We start from the raw sequence: 24,414 nt of genomic DNA, 5'->3' as shown, positions 1-24,414 counted from the left end.
TTCAATAAATCTAGTTTTTTGCATTGTAATGCACAAACTAGCATAACTAAGATTAGTCATTTTTGATAAATCTAGTTTGTACGTTGTATGTTTTCTACCATATATATGTATGTGTGTGTATACGTATATATATGTATATAAATATATATACATATTATATATGTATATGTATATAGATACATACATATATATGTATTTATATACTATATATGTATTTATATATTTATATATGTATTTATATATTTATATATGTATCTGTATTTTATATATGTATTTATATTTTATATATGTATTTATATTTCATATATGTATTTATATTTCATATATGTATTTATATTTTATATATGTATTTATACTTTATATATGTATTTATATTTTATATATGTATTTATATATTATATATGTATATGTATATAGATATATACATCTATATGTATTTATATATTATATGTGTATATGTATATTGATATATACATATATATGTATTTATATATTATATATGTATATGTATATAGATACACACACACACACACACACACACACACACACACACACACACACACATATATATATATATGTATTTTTACATTATATGTGTATATGTATATATATATATACATATACACACACACATATATGTATTTATATATTATATGTATATATGTATATAGATAAATACATACACACACACATATATATATATGTATTTTTACATTATATGTGTATATGTATATATATATATACATATACACACACACATATATGTATTTATATATTATATGTATATATGTATATAGATAAATACATACACACACACATATATCTATATCTCTCTCTCTCTCGCTCTCTCTCTCTCTCTCTCTCTCTCTCTCTCTCTCTCTCTCTCTCTCTCTATATATATATATATATATATATATATATATATATATATATTTATATATATATACACACACACACACACATATGCGTGTGTATATGTGTGTCTATAGACACACGCACACACACAAACACACACACACACACACACACATATATATATATATATATAGATAGATAGATAAATATATATGTCTATACATACATGCATACAAATATAGGTGTATATATATGTGTATGTCACACACACACACACAAATGGGTTAATGTATATAAATTAATCTTACTTACTAGGGTCAGATAAAGTCATGCGAAGTACTGGGCAACGTCATTTAAAATCAATAATAAAAAATAAATCTAATCCGTTCCTATAAGATTGTCAACTGCAAATAAGGTCATGCGCCAACTTATTTTCAGTCCCGATTCTGCGCATCTAGTTAATTGCCATAACATTCTTAAATGAGATGTCAGAGATACTATCGTAAGATTCTCATTCTTGAATGAATTTAAGCATGCCTGCTTTTTTTACATGGGTTATAGAATCTGCTAACAAATATAACAGAAAAGTTTCTGTTCCGCTTAACACACATGAGTGCATGCATGCACACATATACACATGCGTACACTCACACACACAGATATATACATATACATATATATATATATATTTATACATACACAATCCGGTGCCACGATCAGTAAATATCCTCGATATTCCATTAAACGCCTCGGATTCTAACACTGAAATAAGTGCGTTGTCGGTTTCTGATGCAGTTTTCCGTTTTAGCGGATGCACTCCCATATATCTCGAAAACACATCCATACATACTAACAAATACCCAACATTCCTGTTTTTTATGCTTCAAGTGTCTCAAATCACCTAAATCACACGGTAAAATCACGCGTGGTTTAGGTGAGAGTATTTTTCGACGGCGAAAGCGTTTATTTTTAATCTGTGGAGAGTGTAAACTCTACTTCTCTTTAAAAATCCTCTAACGTCCTCGAGCGTAATATCACGACGCTTTTCTTTTGATGCTCGGTATAGATCTTTAACACTCCCTAACCCGAGAGGCGATGAATAATTCTCATATACCTCGCGAATAATGTTTTCTTTTACATCCATTGATATACGTGCTTGTGACCGTTTGTCGTTGTTGTTGTTGTTGTTGTGATAATGTCAGTACGAAACTGTACTTCGGCAGGAGTGCGAATATCTAAATCAACCAAGAGGTACGAATAAGGTTGTCTTTTCAAAACCGCAGCTGTATACATACCTACAAACTTGGAGGCTAATTGTTTACTAAATAGCTGTCTCCCTAAAACTTCAATCTGAGAAAGATCGCGCTGACGAAGGAGAAGAAAGTGGGTGGCGTTTAATGATATATCTCGACTTTTTTTTACCGTTCATGAATAAATTCTGCGTTATCAATATGACGCTTAGATTTGCATGCCTTCCCTTGGTAACGCTATCGCAGACAATTTGCGAATTTACTGCGCTGCTATAATTATCATCTCATATTAGCAAAATGTTTGAAGATGGAGAATGTCTATACTGTAGAGGATCGACTATTTCGGGAGATACCACGATGTTGGGTTGGATATTTTTTTGTTTTAGCGGGTGGTTTTCCGTGCCACATATAACCACCGTTTCAAATTTCTCCTTGTACTGCTTTACTAATTCCGTAACCAGCTCTGTTTTCCCTGAGTTTGAACACCCTGCTACATTGATCCGACTGGGAAAACAAATCAAACACACCCGCACTGTAACATCGATAATTTGTATTCATGATTCAAAAACAAAAACAATGAAGAATAAGTATGGAGATATAAATTATTATTTAACGCTGTAGCACTAGTATTAGTAATAAAAATTACTATTAAAATGATCGAGTGATCGAGTGATTACGAGATGATGTGTGTGTGTGGGTGTATAAACACATGATCTCGTAATCACTCGATCATTTTAATAGTAATTTTTATTACTAATACTAGTAAAGAAGAAGAAGAAGAAGAAGAATATAAACTCCTGCCTCCGATAAATATATACTTGTTTATATACATTTTGTTATCATGTTAGAGTATTGTTGTTGTTTTATTAAAGCGATATGTGCGAGACCATTCCTGTTGACATTCTTTTCTCTTTATTAGGTATAATGGAAGAACCGGGACCTAGCGGGTTAGGTAGAAAAAAATTTGGTAGCGATGACGATGAAGTAGAAGAGGAAGAAGAAGAAGAAGAAGATGAACAGCAACAAGAGGAAGAAGGACCCCACACCAGCAGCATAGAGTGCGTATATGGAGGTATGGGTTGTGTTTTACATTTTTCTATTCCCGAAAATGTATCACACGACCCTATCGGGTTTTTGCGGTTAAATTCGGAAAATTTCCGGAATATGATGATTACACATACAGAGACGCTGGGGAATCCCCTCCCAGTGTAAAAATCTACCCAGAATTTACCATTCATATTTCCAAAATGAACATACAGGGGGAGAAGGAGATTGTACCCATTTACATAGTCATACCTAATCAAATCATATATCATAATGATGATTTTAATGAACTCATTGATGGATGGATCCAATATCTCATTAATCGATTAGAAGAATTGCTTAGCGAAACTGAAGGTTCTGGGTTCATCCTAAAATAACCGTCGTACAATTGGCTGCTTTTTCAAAACTCGGTGATTATATATCTTGCCCTAAGGGAGTTAGAGGAAGAAAAGGTGTTTTCAACCCTAAATCGAAAAATATGAGTTGTTTATTACAATGTCTTGAACTATACCAGATTTTAGATCACTCAAATATGGTTAAGAAGGGCGATTGTGAGTTGCAGCATATTTTAGAGGAAGGGAAACAGAACAGGGGATTAATTTGGGGGGGATTATAAGCAAAAAATTGCATGGGAAAGTATTGCAAAATTGGAAAATCTTAATCGGTTCTCCATTTTCATTTACAAAATGACTCCAGAAGATTCCCCAGTTGCTAGTGATAATGATGATAATAATAAACAAGGAGTCTCTCGCAAAGTCATGATTACTTTAGCGAGGAAGGGATCAGATAAATACCTCAATATAATTGTTCCTTTGTTATTGCTAGGAGAGTCCCACTGGGCTCTCATTAAGGATTTTCATCTGTTTATATCGCGACTTACGTGATCAACTAAGAAATATTATTGTCGGTTATGTCTAACTACTGTGAGTGATCAGGTGTTGTATGATGAGCACTGTAAACTCTGTGACGTGTCGCAAACCATTGTTTATCCTAATCCAGGTAGTTACCTATTTTTTACACGTCCCCATAAAAGCTATCCTAGCTCACACGTAGCTTTCTTTGACATGGAATGCATAGCCGATAAAAATTGTGGTGATATAACTAACGGGTCTGGTGTCAAGGCGATGCATCGAGGGATTGCATATAGTTATATTCTCATAGATAGAGAGGGTAGAGTCGTAGATTCTTTTCAGTATTGCGGGTCCGATGCATCGACTCGTTTCATTGAACGACTTATGCGTGTTTGGGCGAGTATTAAAAAAAAAAGTATTCCAGACTACCCGCTTCACATGACAGGGGAGGATATCCGAAAGTTCATAGAGGCAGATGAGTGCTGTGTGTGTGGTACTCGCTTTACCGAAGAAGCGAGAAAAAAATCGACATCATGATCACTCGATGCGTCGAAACAATTATTTGGGTGCATGTTGCACGCGCTATAACCTTCAGATGCGAAACCAGAAAAAAAACTATTACCTGTTTTAGCTCATAACATGAGCTATGATATATCTATTATTTTAAAGGAATTAACCCTTGACATACCGATTCAGGTCTTACCTAATCAAGGTTTAAAATATTATCAAGTTCGATTAGGGGATAGTATGGCTTTTATGAGCGGTAGTCTAGCGAATATTTTCAAGACTCACACTGAGTCAGGTGGAGGTTTGTTTTATTTGACACATATGATTATTCATCTTCCTAGCGCTTCCCATGCATATCTTCTATCAGGGAAGCAAGTTTTTTGTTACGACTATTTAGATGGTGAATCCAAACTGCAGGACACATCGCTCCCACCGCAAAAAGATTTTTTTGATTGTGTTGACCCAGGAGCAGATGAGGATTATCAGCACGCGCTTGACGTTTGGCGATTATGTGGGTGTACTTCGCTGCGCGATTACCTTCTCTGTTATTTAGTCTGCGATGTAGGAATGTTAGCTGATTGTCTTTCTTCATACCGGGCCTCGACTGTGTTAATTATGTATCCTTACCCGGATACGGTTTTGATTCTTTTCTAATGTCGAGCAAGTAAAGATTGAGCTGATATCGGATCCGGGGTTAGGAAAACTAATTAGAGATAACGTTAGAGGGGGTTTTACAACCGTCGTCCGAATTTTTTTCATCGCATATTATAAGGATCTAGGTAACATTGCAGCAAATCAAAAGAGCAATTATATTCGCATCCTGCATGAATTGTAACTTACCCGTAGGAGACATTCGACAATTAAACAACAGGGAAATGCAGTTGTTTTTAGAGAAAGGTATTGCTAATCATAATCCTGATGCTGAATATAGATTTAAGCTGTTATCTGACTATCAGAAAAATAACTAATAGATGATCGTCAATTGAAATACCCTCGCAAAAACAAGAAATTAGTTGCTTCACATCTCCCTCAGACCAATTACCTCGTTTCGCTTAAATTGCTGCAATTATTGATGACGCTAGGTTTGGAAGTTGCTCGAGTTCACTCTGTCTATTCCTTTGCTCAGACAAAATTCCTCGAGCCTTTTATTAGAGGTAACGTCGAGAAGCGAGCACGAGCTGTGGGGAAGAGCAGACAAATGGCGTTCAAATGTCTGAGTAATAGTATTTTTGGGAGATGCTTACTAAACCCGCTAAATAGATCCCTGAAATAAAACAAAAGTTATTACCAGAAAAGCTAAATTTCTCACTGCTGTCAGAGATCCCCATTTCCCGAGGATGACTCCTCTGCGAACAAATAGGGTAATTACCATCAGTAAAGCTCCCATTGTTTATATGAACCAGCCTCAATATATTGGGTACCACATTTTAGAGCTAGCGAAGTATCATTTATATCATTTCTGGTATACGGTTATGAAAGATCATTATGGAGAACGTGCTTCTCTCATTTATAGTGATACTGATAGCTTTATTTTATCTCTGGAGATTGAAGATTTGAAAAGTGAGCTTCTTAACTATCCATTAAGAGATTATATCGATCGCTCAAACTTTCCTGCTGACCATGAATTGTATGATAACAGCAGGAAAGGTCAACTTGGACTTTTAAAAATCGAGACGGGACATCAACTTATCAAGGAGGTCGTGTGTTTACGCCCGAAAATGTACTGTTTTACTCGAAGATGATAAATGTGAAATTGCTGTGAAAGGTATTCCGAGAGTTGAGAAAAAAAGACTTTCACATGTGATGTTTAAGGATATTCTTTTTAATTCCATTGATCATAAGCTTATCCAGCACTCTATCCTTAATAAAAAAGGGGTAATGTTTACAACACGAAATGTTAAAAGAGGTTTGAGTAACTTTGATGATAAGAGATTCTATTTCAATTCTCAAGAAAGTGTTGCTTATGGGTATCCTTTACCTATTAGCGATATTGATGCCCGGGAGGAGGAGGAGGAGGAGGAGGAGGTGGTGGAGGAGGAGGAGGAGTAAGAGGAGGAAGGCATTAGAGTGGAAAGGAAAGGAAAATCAAGGAAATGTAATAGGAGTGATTGGTCAAAGATTATAGTGTCTTTGTGAGAAAAGCGAGAAAGTAACCGACAATAATTTTTTCTGCAAATCATGGTACTGTCAAGAGAAAGGGTGGCGATTCACTCAAGAGGAAGATATGTAGATTTGTTAATAGTTTTATCCACAATGAAGCTACATGTGATGATGATGATGATGATGTCAATGAAACTTACAGTAGCTCATTCATTAATGATATAGATGAAGAAGGTGAGGAAGAAGATTTCATAACTCTAAATCCATATCTTTCTTGATGGTTTTTTATCATTCTTTTTTTTTTTACTATTTATATATATGTGTGTGTGTAAATATTCGAGTATATGATATGTTGATAAGAAGATGTGCTTTATGTATATTTAATAAATATATTAACTAGTTTGATGTATTATTTTTACGTACCTATGATGTACCGAATAAAGGTCTATGTTCTTAGAGGTTGAAGAAATTAAGCAAGAATGTAATATTACGAGGTGTGTTCATCCCATCGTGGAGTTAAAATGCACCCTTGCAGGGATATCTGGGAGTGTGTTACGTCATCCTCGAAGATTAAAAAAGAAAAGAAAAAAAAAACCGTGGTAGCGTGTTACGTCATCCTCAAGGTCATAGCACTGCTATATCCGCGGGAGAGAAAGAGAGAGAAAGAGAGAGAGAGAAGGAGAGAAAGAGAGAGGAAGAAGGAGATAAAGAGAGAGAGAGAAGGAGAGAAAGAGAGAGGAAGAAGGAGATAAAGAGAGAGAGAGAAGGAGAGAAAGATTTTGATAACAGAACAGAATAGTGTACATGCCCTGCAAAAAGCCAGGTAAGATACCAAAGCATCTATCCAAACTGGCTGTGCTTCTATTTTTGTAGAGGGCCATCAGTCAAACATTAGTGTTACATACATGTTTGAAGGGCTGTGCTATTATCATCTGGCTGGTAAAAAACCGTTTATATCACTAATCATGTCAAAGACAAGACCAGTGTCTATAATAAAGTTAATATAATCAACAAGTGCTAATCTGTGAACAGTACTACTTGATCGATAGGATGCAGTCTTTATGCAACAGAGTAAGTAATGAGTGAGATTATGCGACTTGGGTGCCTTGCACAGTTTGCAGTGGTGATATGAAAGAGGTTTTGCATCCAAAACTGCATCCTGTACATATTGCATAGTGTACTGATATCCTATGCGTAGCCTAGTTAATGTAACCTGTTGTCTCCTAGACAGTCCGTGATAGACTTTATAGGGTTTGTCTAAATTTGATGTCCCACCAATACTCTAGTAATGCCAGATAGTACCATGTCCGGTTTTTTTTTTCATCTTTTCAGTGGTCCATACCTGACCCTCATAATCTCTAAGACAGTTGATAACTCGTTTTTTCATTTGATTGAGAGATAGCGGTATTACATAATATGGATCTTCATGGGAAAGTGCTAACCTGGCTAATTGATCAACCCTGTCACATAGTGATATTCCTATATGAGAGGGTATCCAGTATAGTGACACTTGAGTACCCCGTTCTGATAGTTTGGAAATTTGGTGAAGGATATTCCTAGTTATCATGTTTTCTGGATTAAATGCAGTAAGCCTTTGGAGAGCGCCTTGGCTGTCTGTAAAGACAGCCAGGTGTCGCTGCTGCTCACTACCTTTCTTAATGGCATGATGTATAGCTACTGACTCGGCATCAGTTGTGCTTGTCCAGTTGGAAATGCACACACTTTCTTCAAGATCTATATCAGGAATTAGCACACCAATCCCTGTTGATCCATGAGGATCAGTGGAGGCATCACAGTAGATTGCAAGTGGGGGCGTACCATGAGAGGGATATAGAATGCCATCTATATATTTCAAGTAGTGAGCTTTTAGTTCCATTTTTGAAGCCAAAGATTTAGACCCTATAAATGTATCAATATAAGCATGTACATGAGTTCTGTGCCAAGGAGCAGCAATTACTGTATCTGGAATATTAATAGCTTCGTTGTTCCATACATTGAAGAACATGATAGTATGAGAGAGAGAGAGAAAGAGTGAAAGCGAGAGAGAAAAAGAGAGAAAGCGAGAGAGAGAAAGAGAAGGAGAGAAAGAGAGAGAAAAAGAGAGAGAGGATGAGAGAAAGATGTGTTACGTTTTCCTCAAGGTCACGGCGGTGCTACACCTGTGGAATGTGTAACGTGATCCTAAAGGTCATGACATGACTATATCCGCGGTGAATGTGTCATCCTCTAAGGCATCCTCGCTCCGTGGCACTTTTATATCCACTTATAGGTATATATATATTATACATATATACATATATAAGTATATATATATATATTATACATATATACATATATAAGTATATATATTATACATATATACATATATAAGTATATATATATTATACATATATACATATATAAGTATATATATTATACATATATACATATATAAGTATATATATATATTATACATATATACATATATAAGTATATATATATTATACATATATACATATATAAGTATATATAAATTATACATATATACATATATAAGTATATATATATTATACATATATACATATATAAGTATATATATATTATACATATATACATATATAAGTATATATATACACATATATAAGTAAGTATATATATACATATATAAGTATATATATACACATATATAAGTATATATATACATATATAAGTTTATATATACACACACACATATACATATATATATGTATATATATATATATATATATATATATATTGTACATATACACATATATATGTATATATATATATAGATATATATACATACATACATATATATGTATGTATAAATGCACATCACACACATACACACACATGGATGCATGTATGGATATGTATAAAAGTAAGCTTGTATGTATCACAGGAATTATTTCTTTTCAAAATAATTTTCTTTTTACATGAATTTTAATCAATACTTATGCGTGACCTGACATGACCCGTACCCAGTTTGTCCCAATAGTTGAAAATTATAGTTTTCGTTGACCTCACATGCCCTTAGAATCACAGGCGTTCAAGTATAAATGCATTTTCCTCTAGACGGATGATATCACAACTGAGATCGTCATTGAGGCCACAGCAGCCTACGACTCTTACATCTCCGCAGAATACTTTGTCTGACTTTGATTTCAACATGAGTGACACTGATGCAGGAGCACACCCTGGCGCTGAAATCATGAACTACAACTTCATGTCAGAGCGCGCCGAGTCTCAGGCGTATCGATGCAGGGCCCTAGAGCATCGACGAGAGAGAGACGACTTGCTAGAGCGGTCCCTCGACGCCCACAGCCAGAGGCTCTTCCTGGCCTCGGCCTACTACAGCAAGCTGGCGGGGATCCATCACGACGCTATGACCATGGCCAACCAGCGGGCCGCCGCCATCATCGCCTCCTTCGTTAACAAGCGGCATCTGCTAACGCCGGAAACCACACTCGATCTGCACTACCTCCACGTCGGGGAGGCCCTCACTCTTCTCGGAGACTTCTTGGAGCGGGAGAAGCGTCGAGAAGGGCCCGAGGAGGAGCGGCAGGTGGTTATCGTCACGGGGCGCGGAGCCCACAGCAACGGGCCCGCCAGAGTCAAGGATGCAGTCGTAAAATTCCTTGAACATAAGCGAATAAGATACACGGAGCAGAATCCCGGTCGTCTTGCTGTTAATTTGTAGCATTTTACAATTCCGCGTTCATATATCATGAAGCTTCTCTAAATTGCGTTTTAATTCTGCACGCACTATTCCCTACAAAAACCAAATCTTAACTGATGATTCCGACTGAAGGATATACTCTTAATTACACGTGATGCAATTTGATATCGCGTTCATATATCATGAAGCTTCTCTAAATTGCGTTTTAATTCTGCACTCACTATTCCCTACAAAAACTAAATCTTAACTGATGATTCCGACTGAAGGATATACTCTTAATTACACGCATTAATAAGTTCATGTTAAGAAATACTAGAGGGTTATAGGAATTCCTATGGCTCTCACTCGAGTGAACTCGACCTTAAGAGCCATAAATGTCAGCTCTCTTTCTCCTTCTGTACACATATATACAACGTGTGCATGCATGCGTTTGTGTACGGATCAGGCCTTGGGAGCCTTCTCGAAATTTGTGAAGGAATCGAGGTTACGGAAATAAACAAGCGCTTTTAAGAGGATTGGCAACAGGGGGGACAAAGTTTCGCTTTTAGCTTTGCTTCATGTGTGTTGCTTCTTCTTTGTATATATTCATGCGAAAGTTGTGTGTGTGTATGTATACATATATATATATATATATATATATATATATATATATATGCACACATACACACATACATATGTATGTACATTTATAAAAAAAAACAAAAAAACATATATTTGTGTGTGTCTCTGTATGTATATATATACATATACATACATACATATATATATATATATGTGAATAAATATATATATTTATATATACTCATGCATATTAATATTACTAATAATCATATTAATAATATTAACAATAATAAGAGTGTTAATGATAACAATGATAATAATATGGGTAATATATAATAATAATGATGATGATAACAATAATAGTAATACGGATAATATACAATAATAATAATGATATAATAGTAACAATAACTAATGATATTCATAATAATAATGATGATAATAAAAACAACAATAATAATAATGATAATAATGATGATAATAATAATGATGATAATAATGATAATAATATGACAATAATAGTAACAATAATGATAATAATATGACAATAGTAACAATAATAATCATAATAATGGTAATGATAATGATGGTAATGATAATGATGATAATAATAATACTGATGATGATGATAAGTACAATGATGATGATGATGATAATAATAATAATAATAATAATAATAATAATAATAATAATAATAATAATGGCAATAATAATATTGGTGGTAATAATAACATTGATAATAACAATATCAATAATAATGATAATAAAAAATTGAAAAAATTATAATAATAATAATAAATATTGATAGTAAAGAAAATGATAATGATAATAATAATAATAGCAATACTGATAATCATAACAATAACGGTAGTAAGGAGAATGATAATGATACTACTACTATTACTTATAATAAAGATAATGATAACAATGAAGATACTACTGCTACTTGTAATTATAATAATGATGATGATGATAATGATGATAATAACAACCTGAAGATGGAATCCAGGTGGATTTCGAAACTGTAGTCTCACTTTCAGTAAATCTCGTTTTTGCATTGTGGGTTTTTCTACCAATAACAATAGTAATAATAACGACAATAATAATAATAATAATAGTAATAATAATAATAATAATAATAATAATAACAATAATAATAATAATGATAATAATGATAATGATAACAGTAATGAGAAAATTATGATAATTATACTACTAATAATAATATCAATAACAATAATATTAATAACAATAATATTAATAACAATAATATTAATAACAATAATATTAATAACAATAATAGTAGGAATAATAATAATTATAATAATAACGATAATAATAATGATGATAATAAAAACAATAGTAACAATACTAGTATAGTAATGATAATAACATTAATAATAACAATAGTAATAATAATAACGATATAATAGGGTACTACTACTACTACTACTACCTCTAGGATTTATATACTCTGCCACAACTAATAATGATGATAATCATGATAATGGTAGTCATAGCAGTGACACTCTAGTTATGCTGATTTTAATGCATTAGTTGTTAAATGTGACCCTTTGTTACTTATGATGATAGGAAAATCAAAGGGAATAAAACAACAAACTATAGAGTTTAGTGGTAGTGAAGTTGTAGTTGTAGACGTTGTGTTTATGTTCGGGGTCCGGCACTTGTGGACGAATTTGGGGATTATTTTACCACGAGATAAGCGTCAAAATGCCGGTTCGCCTCCGGAAACTGTCAGCTCAGCATCCATACAACCGAACAGCCCCTTGTCTAGGTGACCTGCTAGCATCCTCGAGACTACCCTTCTTGGAGGCAGTTCAGCTTGGAGCATCGTTGAGTGAAGGTGTATCATTGTTGACTCCATGAACTCGCTAGAAGAAAACAGCGGTATAAACCGTAATAATAATAATAATAATAATAATAATAAAATATCCCTAGTATTTGAGCGGAGGTAACTTTCGATTCCAGTTCGTCTTCCCCCCGAAGGTAGTGGACGAGGTAAATTTGTAAGTTCTTTTTGCACACACTGTTTCATATGATCCCATGTTGTCATTCCTACACCATAGGACACTGAACAAGAAGGGAACCACACCACAGAGATGGGGTGGGATAAGCACAGTGGTAGACGAAACAAAAAGAAATCACTTGAAGTACATAGACACGAGAAATATAATATCTATTAGGAAAACATATTAGTCTTCTGGACAAAAATTATATATATAAATGAGTATATAATTAGTGATGACATATATGTAAATAAGAATCAATTTAATTCATCGCAAGATATTCCAGGATCAGTGATAGATACGGGGACAATGTTACCATACAGTTTCAAAGATCAAAAATACTATATAATTGAAATGACCTTTGATTGAATCATAAGAGTAATCCAGCTTCACATAATGATAATAATAGTGACAATTATCATAACAATGATGCGCAAAACGAACTTCATCTTTTCACCAAATCAAACTTCACGTTCGAACGTCATCGTATCTCTTTCAAACCACTATTTCGCACTGTATTCCCCGTAACTTAAATTCATATCATGTATCAAATAAGACACAAAATATAACCCGATACATCTCAGTCTACAGACGAACAAAACATGGCACTCGTTTCTTAAAACTGAAATTCGTGCCAAAAAAAAAAAGAATTTCCCGCCATTTCGAAGCGGATTTCGAAGGCGCCAGTTTCCGCCAGACTTGTAAGCTCTCTTTTCCTTTTTCTTTCGGAAATATTCAGACTCGGAAGCGAACCGAGGCCTTAGTTCGTTCGCTTTTTTACTTAACTACACGATATAGGGTGCTCATCGTATATTCATCTTCTAAGGGAGTGGGTTTAAGAGTTTTAAATGAAGTTTATTAAAAATGTTCCTGTTTCGGGTTTCAAGCGGAGCAAAATTTTTGAAATATTTTATTTGGAATCGGAATTAAAAATAGTAATTCGGGCTTGAATGCAATTAAAGACTTGTGATTTTATTTGTAGCGAGTATGTGTTAGGAATAGAAGAAGAAGAAAGATCGTATCTTGAATGCATTTTTGTATATTTTGTTTAATTAATAATAATATATAACTTTTAATGATGCTATTTATTATTTTTTTTTTATCAGAAATTGGCTTAGCAATTTAACAAAAGGGCACAACATATTCCACGTTTTTCTACTGGATAAATATTTATAGGTTATTTACTTCCATGTATGCTAATTATTCAGGGAACCAAAAAAAAAAAAAAATAAAAAAAAAAATAAATGAATGAATAAATAAATAAGTAAATAAGTAAATAAGTAAATAAATAAATAAATAAATAAATAAATAAATAAATAAATAGATAAATGTAAGCCCAGTTTCTAAAATTTACAACATTATGTCCATTACCAAGGAACAGTACAAGAACCTCCAAGGATAATCACTATTCTAGCAATTATTAAACTTTTTTTTTTCAGGATCAATTGCGAATAGAAATCAATGCTTAAAAAAAAAAAAAAAGGAAAAGAGAGAGAGGTTTACAGTTCAATTACAAATTTCATGCTTGAGTTGGGTATTACTAAGATACTAATCTCACTGATATATAACACGATTCTGTGCCTGTGGAATATTGAATTATTTTCCTTTTATATTTCACTTCCATTTATATTTTTTCTTGGGAAATGTTTAAAACTGAGGCGAGGGTTAGGGTGTGCAGTAGTTTAGGGTCTAATACTCTGGAAATACCTTGTTAATCAAATGATTCGATTCAGTATCATGTATGGAGGAGCTATGCATGTTAGTGGAGAGGTTTTACTGGTGGGGAATTTATATTGAGATATATCGTTTCACTTAATTTTTTTTCTCTCCTTTTTATTTTGTAGACTTGGGCAGTTCGACAAGAAGAGCAGATTAAAAAAGTGTTGGTGAAAAAGAAGACATCCAACTGGTACCCTGTCCTGGAAATAATTTCACTATTCTGTATTGGAATTATTCATAATACAGTAAACCACATTAGAATGGAGAACGAAGCGAGTAATGACATTTTCAAGTCAGATGGTCCGGGTACCAACGACTGGACTGATTTTTCATCTGTCAAAACGCATCTCAAGACAACTTTACAGTGTCTTCAGAAGAAACATAAAGGACTGACCTTGAAGAAAGTTCAGTATTTAGAGAAATTCTTCAGTCATGTACTTGATCACCACAGAGGCAGTGTAAAAGAACTTGAGGTGATTATAATAGCTATTGCACCGCATGCATTTAATGATCATATCATGTGTAAAAGAACTTGGTGTCTTGAATTACAAAAAAATGTCAGCCGGGAAGGCAAAATCAGCTCCAGTAAAAGGCAACTCATCATGGATTTAAAAGACACATTCTCTACTTTGGCTTACAAGTCATGTGAACTTGTAAAGTCTTCTCAGAATGTGAATAAAGAAGCAGATATTGTTAAAATAACACTAAAGGATAATTCAAATTCACTAAAGGAGATCCATCCACATCAGCCAGAAAATGACATTATAAAGAAAGAAGTTAATGTTGTAGGCAATGATGCAGTTCAGGACAGTGAACCATTTAAAAACTTGAAACCAACACGGAAGTCGAAAAGGAATATGAGTGAAAAAAGTGACTGTGAACCAGTACAGAAGAAAAAAAGTGTCCACAGTATTCCAGATACTGGAAAAAATACCAAAGAAAACAAAAAAAATGGAGTACCTAGTATAACTACAACTACAAAATGCTCAAATAAAACACAATCCAAGGTAAAGAAGCCAAAGCTAGAGGAAATGGATATAAATGATTTGCAGAGTCATAGCAAGGTCTTCTTTGACTTGGAGACCACATCCCTTAGGATTGACTGTGATATCGTACAAATTGGCGCAACAGACAACAACGAGGAATTCAGCATTTATGTAATACCAAACCAAAGAATAGACCCAAGAGCTTCAGCAGTTACAGGCCTAACTTTTGAACAGCATACATTGAAATACAGAGGCAAGCCTGTATATGCAGTTACTCGTTTAGAAGCACTTCACAAATTTCTGGAGTGGATACAGTTAAGATCACCTGTTGTTTTGTATGCCCACAATGCTGCATTTGATTACAGGAGATTATTTTATGCAATTAAAGAGGAAAATCTTGTAGATAGTTTTAAGCAACACATCTTGGGTTTTGTAAATACAATAGCTCAGTTTAAGGTAATATTCCCAAAGCTCCCAAACTATAAGCAAAGTACAGTAGTGCAGAAGGTTCTCAAGAAATCATATGATGCTCATAATGCTTTGGGAGATGTAAGGGCTTTGAAGGAACTGTACAATGTTTCCAAATCTGATGTTATATCCAAGGGTTCGGTTACATTTTCCTCAGCTTATGAGAGTTGGTTGTATGATATTCATGGTCAGAAGAAAGCTGTGTCCCTTTGATAAAAATGTATTTGTTAACTATGTAAGTAATAACCTGAGGTATTTTATATATTATTAAGTATTAGCATGTCTCTTACAAATAAGAAAGATATAGTTGCAAGTATTACACCAGGAAATTAGCAGCTTTAAGGTTTTGGTAATTTTCTAAATAATAATTTATGATATATGTTTGCCATATAAAATGATTGTTTGACATTAAAGCATCAGGTGTTATGTGATTATTTTATAATATGAAAAATGTCAGAATAATGATCACAAACGTGTCCATGAAAGGTTCTTTAGTTTAGGGAGATGCAGGTAAAATATGACTTGAATTGTATTGTCACTTATAAGAGAATATTATATTTTAGCAGAAATCATCTAGTCTCATCTTTTTATTATAATCTATATTGGTAATAATTTGTAAGTGACAGTTGCATATCTATTCTGTCCAAAGTAAACCCATGTATGTATGGTCATGTTATACCTACTGTGTTGAGTTTATTAATGGTCTTTACAGATAAATGGCTCCACGAATACTTAATCATTAATTAGTTAGTAACTGGTTCTACCTATATCACCTCTTTACCCTTTTCCTTGATTTTTGGGAATATTTTCTTTTATCTTATACCACTATTAGTAATGTTAAGGACATTAAAATAATTATAATGTTTCTAAAAATAACAGTATCTTGTTTGCTTGTTGGATTTCTTGGCTGTCAACCAGCAGCATATGACCATGTTAACACAGCCAGCTAAGATCATTAAGCCAATGGATCCTATTCATTATCTCAATCTAGAAAGAGTCATAAAGTTTTGTCTCCTTTAGAAAAGTGATTATTCTTTCATCTGCTGGTAGATTTGATATTGAAAATTCTTTATTTTTTATTTGGAAATATATTTTTTAGATGTTATCTATTGTTTTTTTATTGGTTGTATACTATTAATAATTTGCTGATGGTAACACTGGTATTTCAATGAGAGCACTGTGGAGAGAAATTCTTTTCTATATAGGGAGTGAGGTGGGTTACTTCAGTGGCATTGAGCTTAAGACAGGCCAACACCACCGCCTCCCTTCTTACTTTTCTGTGGGCTGTGTCTGACTTTGTTATTCAGCTGCAGGTATCAATGTTGATAACATTATTAAAGAGGATATTTTTCCCAAAAATTCAAGGAAAGGTGAATCAGGTGAGCTGATGAGGTCTAATTGACTCTTTGGTGTAGAGACATTTCACAAACAATTACTACATTTTCCTGGTGGCATTGGGTCAAGTATTTATATTCAGTTATATCACTTGAAATTTTATTAACATTTGAATGTAAAGACAACCATCATGGGACAGGAATACTAAATTATGACATTTTGATTCAAATTAGACTCACTGTCAGACATTCAAACTGAAATGGATTTGTTCCATTCAGGTTTTATCATTCATTGTTCCATAATGTTTTTTCTTACTTTGTGTTTTTAATTTTATCTTAGTGTAAAGTCCATGTTACTGTGTTTGTATAGGTTTATTATTGATATGTTTCTTCTATAGTACTTGCAGCATACAGAGCAGTTGCATTAGAATAGCAAGTGTCTTATTTTAAAACTAAAAATATTTTCCATAAATGTATAATGTATCATTAATAAAATTTTTCAACCAAAGTTCTTTGTGCAATGCAATACATATATTCTTACATTGATTCAATGTTTTTGTATATCTTTTTATTGGTTGTCATTATGTAATGTAAAAAAAAATATATATATATATAATATATAACGGTTGCACAAAATAGAGAATAAAAAAAAAACTTGGTAATTTTCTTCTTTCCTGTAAGTGTTAATATTAATGGCTTAAGTAATATATAACATGTAAATTATCATATTTAACAATTGGGGCATTACTGTAATTGAATGGGAGATGATGATATTTATGTAAAAAAAAAATTGTCTAAAAGCTATATTTATATGTTAAAAAAAAAAAAAAAATATTTATAACTATGGCATTTATACTGAAAAAATTCTTCATAAATTATACCTTTCAGTAAAAAAAGTATTTGTGAAAGTGATACTTACATGTACAAAAATAATCTATAGGTATTTAATCATCTAAAACTATCAGCGAGGAAAGTAGCAAAAGCTGAAAAAACATTTATTTGAATGTATATATACAGAATATGTGGTGATGTGAAATTAATTTATATTGAATTATTTTTTTTTTAATAGATAGATTCTCTAATATTCATGTCTTGAGGTTTATAAGATCAATTTTACAGCACTGAGGTAAATAAGAAAATCACTGTTTTATTATAATTAGTTATGAAGGGAACATTTCATATTTTCTCATAGGTTATCCTCTGTTAGATTCCCTTCCACTGCACATTCATCTATATTATTAATTTCCATAATGGTATTTTCCACAAAATGGGTGACTTTTCTCAGAGCACAATAGACGTTTATTTTTAGTGAGAATGAGAGTTCTGTCAATGGAGTATTTTATTTGAGCACTCAAACACACACTGTAGGTTGTGAAAAAGTTGTATACATGTACATCTGTATTATTTTACTACATATAAATGGTGGATACAGTTGGGTTTCTCAAATAATGCTTTAGGTGTGTACTTCGGTAGCTGTAATATTTGTTATAAAGTATTAAGTTTTTAAGCATGCTGTTATGCTAAAAGTGAGCAGAATTTCACACAGATTTTGCTGTAAGATAAATATATATGACTATCCACATACCTCATGTTTTCATACAGGTGACTGAATATGCAGTAACAACACACATACAAACATTAAAGCATTACATTATATTGTCCATGTTTGCCTGAAGAATACTTTATTCTAGTGCACAGCCCAATTATAATTCACTCTTCATTTCATATTTGATGATGCAAGGCAAGTGTTGAATATTGAGTAGTGCTGTCAAATAGTTTTATGTAAAAAGAAAAATATACAATACTCACAATTAAAGAAATGATTTCTCATGACTATAAACATTAAGAATTGTACTCTATTTGAAATTTAAAATTGAGCTGCTAATTTTTTGAAAGCTTCATTTCTATTATTTTATTGTCTTTGTTGTTATTAATATTTTAATAACAATTTAATCATCATAAAATATCAATGAGAAAGATAACAATGTCAATATTGATAGTATTAGAAAGAAAAACACATTTTCCCACCAATACAAGGAATAGGGAAATCAAGATGTGTTGCCAGAGCCAACTGATAGACCCCATGCTGGCTAAGTACATGTGGAGCCATTTATATATAACAAAACTCACTAAAATCTGAATGGAACAGTACATAAACCCTCTGACATTGGGTTAATCTGCTCTTATTCATTAAGTCCTGGGTCAATAAAGGCTAAAGAAGCAGTGAGTAAATAAAAGTACCAAGTAACTGAATCACAACATTGTTCTTTAGTTAGCAATAGTATTTACATCTCAGATTACAAAGCAGCATGCGACTTTGCTATGGAAAAGGGCAAAAGGGATAGTAAATTGGTATTTTAATTCTTACCCATTTTTAAGAGCTGCTGTATTATAGAAAATACTTGTATTTAGTCATTGGCTTGTGAAACTGAATGAGAGTATTACAGACTAGAACATCTGAGAAGGAATAGGTAGAGTGAATATGAATTGCACAAGGTACTGAGACTTACCATTTCTACAGTATGTTTTTCCAGTTATAACACTTTATGATTGGCAAATTACATTTTCACAAAAAAAAGAGGATTGTTAGTAAGTCTTACAGTGAAATAAGGCTGAGCATATATGAACTACTGAATCAGTTAACATGTAAATTTAAGCTCTTACTCAAGCATTTTATTTTCTCACCATTTTGGGGGCTTAACTTAAGAAAGGAGGGTCTGATGTATATATACAGTGGGTGTTATATTATAAAAAATAAACACAAACTGGTTTAGTAAACTATATTTGACATAAGCATACATTACCATAAATTAAACAGTCAAAATACTGTAAAACCACTAAGTGTTACCAAAACTGTTAGGTAACAATTAAATATTTTCAGATTATTACAAGAGATAATTATCTCTTCCTCAGAAGTCTAATGTATCATCTTACTATGTAAAAATGATGCACTCTTCTGATATCATATTTCTATCTTGGACCATGTACAGATAATGAAAGAGTGAAATCTGTTGGCTCCTCCACATTTTATTTTGTTTTGCTGTTATGCTCTTCCCCAAAAAAATTACACCTCAAGCTTTGTTGACAGCAACACATTTATGCACAGTTACTGATACTATAGTCATCAAAAAGATCAAAACCATGAACTATGAAGAATCATTCTATAAAACTTGATGAAAAGTACTGGAAGATTACTGATGAATTAATTGTCAAAAGATAAAGCAAGACTCTTGACTGTAACCCATGATGAAATTTTGAAAATTACATATGGAAAATGAAGCTCATTCTCTGATGAATAAAGCCTAAATTTATGGGAAAAAGTCTAAGAAAATGTAAAATTTAGCTTTTAATGATATTGTTATGAATAATGAATAATGAATCTTTATGGCACTTTAACCAGTTATTAAGTGATTTATTAATCAGTGTTAAAATATTACTGTGAAAACATGTAGTACAAAACTATTCTTTACATTTAAACAACATTCTGGGATGATATAAATATTTTTTACAAATTAAAGGTAGAAGAAGAAAAAGAGAATAACAGTCATTACAGTTCATTAATCAGGAACCAGAATAATGGGTGCAGTACTCACATCACTTTAATAATGCTATATTTCTATGAAAAATGACAACTAAATAAGTTGAAATGTCTTCTAAGTGAAAATATAAAGATATTAATTACATGATTCAACAACCCAGCAGACTGAATGCCAAATCTTCAAGTCAAACCCAAATAAATGTTGAGCATAATTATTCACTCATTGGCGCTATGAAAATGAAGCGTTCACTGTTTTGCGAAATGTCTCTAATGTGGGCATGGCATGCACGTACTTGCCATGCCCACTATGAGTTTATACATATGCATACACATATATATCGGATGGTGCAAAAAATAATGACATAAATTGGAATATCATTGTTATTGAAATGATAATGTCAAAATTATAAAAGAAAAGGAAGAATGAAAAAGAAACACTTATATGAAAAAAACAACAACAATCATATATATTTATAGCTATTATTACAGATTTTTTTTCTGGAACTGAAACACACGCACACAAATACCTAGATGTAAATACATATACATCTACAGAAAAAAGAACAAAAAAACATAAGGCTTGGCAAATTAGATCAATATGAAATGTAAAAATAAAAAAATATGTGATGTAGTACATCACATATCAAACTAAAAAACTAACCACGAAAAAGGAAAAACAAAAATTGAAGGGTCTATGTCACACAGGAAAACTAACAAAACTTGTGACTTCTAAACATTTTCAACATACAATCTTGGAACACTAAGCTCCGAAATGTTTCCATCATATATATATATAACAGTGATAGTATAGATCATGTAATAATTAGAAAAAAAATATAATTTAATCTAATGGAGGAGCTACAGGCACAGCTGTTGGAGATACAGGAGTTGGATTTAAGATTGGAGTGGCCCGCTGTGGTGTTGTTCTGGGTGACGTAAGTGCAGTGTTTACTTTGTTGCAGACAGTTCGGACAACTGCAAGCCATATCATGACACTTATCTGTCGAGGCAAACACTTGATAAGTATATATATATGTTAGATATCGACTAGAAAATTTCCAGGAAAAAACATTATTAATAAAATATAGGTAAATGGCATCCTGCATTCAATCTAATGTGTTATGGTCCCCATATATGCAAATGCAGAGCTAACTGTGCTGCCCAAGGGATTCAAGGATAAAAGCAGGATGTTACATTGTGTTGTGCCATTTGCACCGCTAAACATTTATATATCATGGTAAGTAAAGTTCAATAAAGTGCCTGCAGTGGCATAATTCTTAGACCTTGGAAGGCAAGTGAAGTATATCATTAATGTTTGCTTGGTTTGATACAATAACTGAAAACAAAGATAGAAAAAGAAAAAAGAAGAAAGGAAGAGAAAAAAAAAAGCTGTTAAAACATGACTGACTATGGCATTATTACAGTGCCTAATACTTAAAACCATATAAAGGATAATCATATGTAATTTTGGGAGATAACTTGATGGAATTTGTTAATGCTTACTGTAAATTGTAATTAATACTGAGAGGGTATTTGTATCTCCTTACATTTATTTGATTTTTGAATTAAAAAAAAAAAAAATAACTCAAATGCAACAATCTTGGGAAATCATCTTTGCATAATTCTTACCTGACCAACTTCACAGGAAGGCAATGCCAAGATAGGTCCAAAGGGCCATACAAGATTGGTTGGTAGTGAAACTACAGGATCCGATCTATGTTCCCAGATAAGCCATACACACAAGAGCCCTACTATGGTCCGTAATGTTCCTCCTAGGACCATTCGTACACGCTGTTCTCCAACGCTTCTTTCCATTGCTATAAAAAATGAGGAAGACAGCAAAAGTAGTTTTTATTTAATTGTAATCCCTAGTTTATTATAAAAATTAAATTGGGCACTTTCTCAATATGAGCACAGCTTATTAAGCCTCTACTGTGAAAGTTTATGAGTGTTTACATATGTGATATAAGAAGTCACTGCTGAGCTTCAGCTATATGTACAATTCTAATGTACTTGAGAATTATGTTGATAACTTTATTAATAACCTACAGACATGTATAGAGAAATAACAACCTGACACCACTGGTAGAGAGGAAAAATTATATTTATAATCTATAAAACACACTACCTTTATCCTTATATTGCTGACTAAGAGCATTAATCTTGCGTTGCACCTTAGCGTATGAAGCAAACTGATCTACCATACTAATGCTCTGCAGTTGTTGCTTCAACTTGAGAATCTCCTGTCGCAATAGTCGCTCTGCCTGACTTTCTTTTCCTATTGTTCGTAATATCTGGAAAGAAGTTTTCTGAATGAGTGTTTATCCTTAAAACATGCTTTGAAGAACTGTTAATAAAAGTTTTCTTTATTCCTAAAACTTTCTTCATTTCACTACCTATGCCAAAGAGTAGCATGAAGATAAAAATTTACATGATCATTAAGAATGCACACATACAACTTAATTAGGATTAAAATGAGGAACATGTCATTATAGCCTGCCTCCACAACACTACCCCCCTAATGCCTTGCTCGATGTTGTCAATGGGGGGGTTAGGAGAGGCCCAATGTAGGGGATCACCCCTGTCTTGGACCTCAGCCCTCACCTCAATTAACTTTGCAGGGTCTTTTCTTCTCCCCTTTTCTTTATCCTTCTCTTCTTCATTCCCTTCTGTCCATTTATCCTTGTTGTTAACTCATTTTTATCCTTTTTGCCACAATAATTTACCATAGTTATATATGACTTTTGATGTTTAGCACATTTATGGGTTTTAACCATTAACCATTAACCCATTGGATCTGGTTGTGTCATGGCAATCAAATTGCCCAAAATCCGGGCATTAGGCTTATGTTAGCGGCTGGTCTTGAGGGTGGCTGCTTGTAGGCCGGGAGCATACAAACATGACAAGACTCTATGCCTCCTGTTTGCGAATTTTTTTATGCGCAAGCATTTTTAGCTTTTTGAGCATTTTCCAATGTCCATATTTGCATTATCTAGATGGTAATATATTTTTCTTTGCAAAGACTTCAATCAATTCTCTCGGTAGTCTAGAACACAGTGGAAGAAAAATAAAACTAAGTAACACTATGCTATTTATGTATTTTAAAAATTTTACGTAATATTCAATTTTCTGTAATACAACCTGTGTCATCCTCCATGGAGCCAGCACTTTTCCAGTCACTGCTCATTACATTCCACACTTATACATCGATGAGAATAATGCAAAATTGCCAAATGAGTAAAATAAACCTCCCAATAGGTTTGTGCACTTGTGGAAAATCTACCATCACCCTGCCCTTCACTCAAAACGTTCATGACAGCAGGTTCGCATCACCCACCCTACCAGACCAGATTTTCCTGTGGCCTGGATTTTTTTTTGTGACATGATGATCATGTCACCTGGATCCAAGGGGTTAACCATCCTCATCACTACTTTTCATCCTTATTTGTGAGTGGGAAATCAAAACCACTGTTTTTGTTTTTTCAAAATTAAAGA

At 33.0% G+C, this 24,414-nt stretch overlaps 2 protein-coding genes across 4 annotated transcripts in view; one reads left to right on the top strand and one right to left on the bottom strand.

The window, feature by feature from the left end:
• The first annotated feature begins 13,547 nt into the window (after window positions 1-13,547).
• On the top strand, window positions 13,548-17,889 carry LOC125028944. Its single transcript, XM_047618591.1, has 2 exons — window positions 13,548-13,575; window positions 14,719-17,889. Exon 2 carries the CDS (start codon window positions 14,854-14,856, stop codon window positions 16,258-16,260), a length of 1,407 nt encoding a protein of 468 aa, XP_047474547.1. The 5' UTR covers window positions 13,548-13,575; window positions 14,719-14,853; the 3' UTR covers window positions 16,261-17,889.
• Window positions 17,890-21,379: 3,490 nt separating this feature from the next.
• LOC125028796 (guided entry of tail-anchored proteins factor 1-like) overlaps window positions 21,380-24,414 on the bottom strand; it is a 19,206-nt gene continuing 16,171 nt past the window's right edge. For all 3 annotated transcript variants that reach the window (XM_047618297.1, XM_047618296.1, XM_047618295.1), the window contains 3 exons: window positions 23,048-23,213; window positions 22,549-22,736; window positions 21,380-21,919 (listed from right to left, as the gene is read on the bottom strand). In XM_047618297.1, the coding sequence (XP_047474253.1) occupies window positions 21,761-21,919; window positions 22,549-22,736; window positions 23,048-23,213 (513 nt within the window). In that variant the 3' untranslated portion in view covers window positions 21,380-21,760. The remainder of the gene's footprint in view (window positions 21,920-22,548; window positions 22,737-23,047; window positions 23,214-24,414) is intronic.

Source organism: Penaeus chinensis, chromosome 9 (assembly GCF_019202785.1).
Source record: "Penaeus chinensis breed Huanghai No. 1 chromosome 9, ASM1920278v2, whole genome shotgun sequence".
In the NCBI taxonomy this organism is placed as follows: domain Eukaryota; kingdom Metazoa; phylum Arthropoda; class Malacostraca; order Decapoda; family Penaeidae; genus Penaeus; species Penaeus chinensis.
Note: the sequence above shows the minus strand (reverse complement) of the source record. Positions and strands in the feature narration are given on the sequence as shown.

What these genes read in the sequence shown, in the direction of transcription:
- LOC125028944 (XM_047618591.1), top strand. Translation starts at nt 14,854, where the DNA reads ATGGAGAACGAAGCGAGTAATGACATTTTCAAGTCAGATGGTCCGGGT.